Here is a 3,106-nt window from a genome sequence, read left to right on the forward strand (position 1 = left end):
CTCCAAAGTAAGGAAAAAGAGCAGCCATTGAAATTGCATATAAAAACACTTGTTCTGTTTCTCTCTTTTGTTCTATTGTTTGTCTTGACCTAGACACACACACACACACACACACACACACACACACACACACACACACACACACACACACACATAAACAGAATAGAAAAGAAAACAAATTGCTCTGTTCTGCCCTGTTCTCTTCTTCTTCTTCTTCTTCTCCTTTATTTTTTTCACATCAAATCCTAGGTTTTCTGTTGACCTAATTCTGGAATTTGTGTTATTAGCAACCCCTCCTCCCCTTCCCCTTCCCCTTCCCTGTTTTTGTTTTTGTTTTTGTTTTCTTTTTGACATCATTTCAGGGGAAATTGAGAATGGCTCTAGTCTCCGAGAATGGCTATGGTAAGATTCTTCTGCACAAACACATACATACACATTCTCTCTCTGTGTGTCTCTTTATGTATTAGAATGAATGAGTGAATGAATGTGCTTGGTACACATTGATATGATTCAGACCAAGGCTTGACCAAAGAAGGATTGTGGGATAAGATGCTGCGAGAGGCGGAGCATGTCGCGAGCGCGGAGCCTGTCCTATCGGATCGTCTCCACTCGGCCATACTATCCCATCCATCGCTGACCCATGCCCTAGCGCGCTGGCTCGCTGCCAAGCTCGCCGATTCATCCATGACTTCTCAATCACTAGGAGAGCTTTTCTATGAGGTCCTCCAATCCAGTGATGAGGTTATGGATGCTGTTGTGAAAGACATGGAAGGTGTTCTGGAAAGGGATCCAGCTTGCCCTTCCTACTGCCATTGCTTCCTCAACTTTAAAGGCTTCCAGGCATGCCAAGCCTACAGAATTGCGCATTCTCTGTGGGAGAAGGGGCGGCGGGAGGTCGCGTGGGCCCTGCAGAGCCGCGTCTCGGAGGTGCTCGGGGTGGACATCCACCCGGCCGCGAGGATCGGGAGGCGCGTGCTTCTGGACCATGCCACGGGGATCGTGATCGGGGAGACCGCGGTGGTGGGCGACAATGTGGCCATCTTGCACGGGGTCACATTGGGGGGCACCGGGAAGCACGGAGGCGACCGGCACCCGAAGATCGGGAATGGCGTGCTCATCGGGGCCGGGGCCACCATCATCGGTAACATACGCGTGGGCGACGGCGCCAAGATCGGCACTGGGGCGGTGGTCCTCACGGACGTGCCGGCCATGGCCACGGCCGTCGGCATCCCCGCCCGCCTCGTGGGCGGGAAAGAAAGGCCCACCTTGCTCCGCGAGCATTCCAGCCACACCATGGACCATGTCGCCTATGTTCTCGATTGGTCGGACTACGTTATCTAGTGTTTTTATTTATTTATCGCGATGTAGGGTTGTTTCGCACTCGGAGACAACGCGAAGCCGGTGGTGTGGCATGTACTATTGTGAGCCTGATCATAGGATTCATCACTCCATGTATTATGATTGGAGCAAGTAAGGTAAAGTAAGTAAGCAAGCAATCAAGCATCCCTATTAATATACATACTACACTCCTAAATACAACTACTACTAGTGTTGAGGGATACTAGTAGCAAGTGGGTATATGAATTTGAGTTTTGATTTTTTAGATTTCAATAATGGGATGGAACAGCTTAACATACTTTTCTTTGACATCTCCCTTCTTTGTTTTTCTTTTTTATTGTTATATATACGTTTGTTATGGGTGCTTGTTGGGTATCGGCAACCGCTCGGCTCAAGCCCAAACCTAACCGATTTAGGCTGTTCGGTTTAGGCTTGAGCTTTCTTAACCGGTTTGAGATCATTTTGGGATGGCTCAAGCCTAACCGAACCGATTTGAGCCAAACTGGTTTCCAAGACAGTTAAGGCTTTGATCGACTTGGCTAAATCGGTTTCTAAACCGGTTAGGTTCAGGTATGGAAACTCTGAAACCGGTTTAGGCTTAACCGGTTTCTTGTCCAAACCGAACCGCTGCCGATTTGTAGTGCTTGTTTTCACACCTCTTTTACAGAAGATCTAGCTACCTTGAAAGCCGGCACTACCCAACCCTACCTTAAAAGATCAATGGTAGATTCAAATGGATTTTAGGAAACCAAGCACTTCATTGGCCTGCTAACTTCTTTGCATAACCAAATATGTTTCCGTCGGCCTAACATTTTTGGTTTTTCACATCATGACACAAACAAACCTGTAACTTTTTATTGTCATATTTGGGCTCACTCCAACTGAATCTGATAACCATCTTGCTATAATTGCACTCCGAGAACACACCGACTAGTTTATGAGAAACTTGGAAAACTTTTGCGTGCATTGTAAGTTTGTTCAGATTCTATCGAGACACAGACCTACATCTGGAAGTGCCAAAAACTTTTTTTTACTATTCATCATATTTGGGCTCACTTTGCTCTGATCTGTTCATCCTTCTTCTAATAGCACTTTAAAAACACAATTAGGTTGTCAGTGTATTGGAAAACTTTTGCATCCATAGACAATTTGTTATTGATATCTCCAATGCCAAGGTTATGTTTGTGAAGTCTCATAATATTTACAAACCCATGCAATGTGTATAGTGATGAGCCAATTGAAACACTAGATAACCACCTTGCATATCTTGGGCTTGAGGTTCTCACCAATCTTAAATAGAATGAATGTAGCACTTGTTGCTTAGAAGCGTGAGAGAGATTACTATCCATTGGGAGTTTATGTAGTAAAGGAAAATTTAGATGGGTTCTCTCCTTGACACTCTAGTGACTTTTCCACATCTTAGATTGTCTTTTCCGCATCTTTATGGAGTTGAGATAAGGGAGGTGGTATTATAAGTCAACTTGGCAAGAGTAGGAAATCAACCAGAAGCATTTTATGAAGATTCTTGAATTGATACATATATGAATGCTTATATTTTCCTAAGGAAGTTCGTATTGACAAAATCCTAGGATGATTTTTTGTTTTAGGCAATGCTTCATATCTTGAAACCCATGAATCAGTGAGGAGAATCTTGAATTTCTTTACTTCTTTAGATTGAAGCATGCTTTCTTGAGGATCATGTATAGAAAGGGTCGTTAAGTATATTCAATACGTTCAAATAAATCCCTCATTTGACTTCTTATCACAA

General features: G+C 44.1%; 1 protein-coding gene across 1 annotated transcript; it reads left to right on the forward strand.

Annotated features, from left to right (window-relative positions):
- Positions 1-251: 251 nt before the first annotated feature.
- On the forward strand, positions 252-1,649 carry LOC147854828 (serine acetyltransferase 1, chloroplastic-like). Its single transcript, XM_087330856.1, has 2 exons — positions 252-402; positions 515-1,649. The coding sequence occupies exons 1-2, from the start codon at positions 375-377 to the stop codon at positions 1,339-1,341; spliced, it is 855 nt and encodes a 284-aa protein (XP_087186982.1). The 5' UTR covers positions 252-374; the 3' UTR covers positions 1,342-1,649.
- Positions 1,650-3,106: the final 1,457 nt, after the last annotated feature.

This window comes from Azolla caroliniana, unplaced genomic scaffold (assembly GCF_043228905.1).
Source record: "Azolla caroliniana isolate FFs.n. ecotype wild unplaced genomic scaffold, voAzoCaro1.0.p SCAF_15, whole genome shotgun sequence".
NCBI lineage: Eukaryota > Viridiplantae > Streptophyta > Polypodiopsida > Salviniales > Salviniaceae > Azolla > Azolla caroliniana.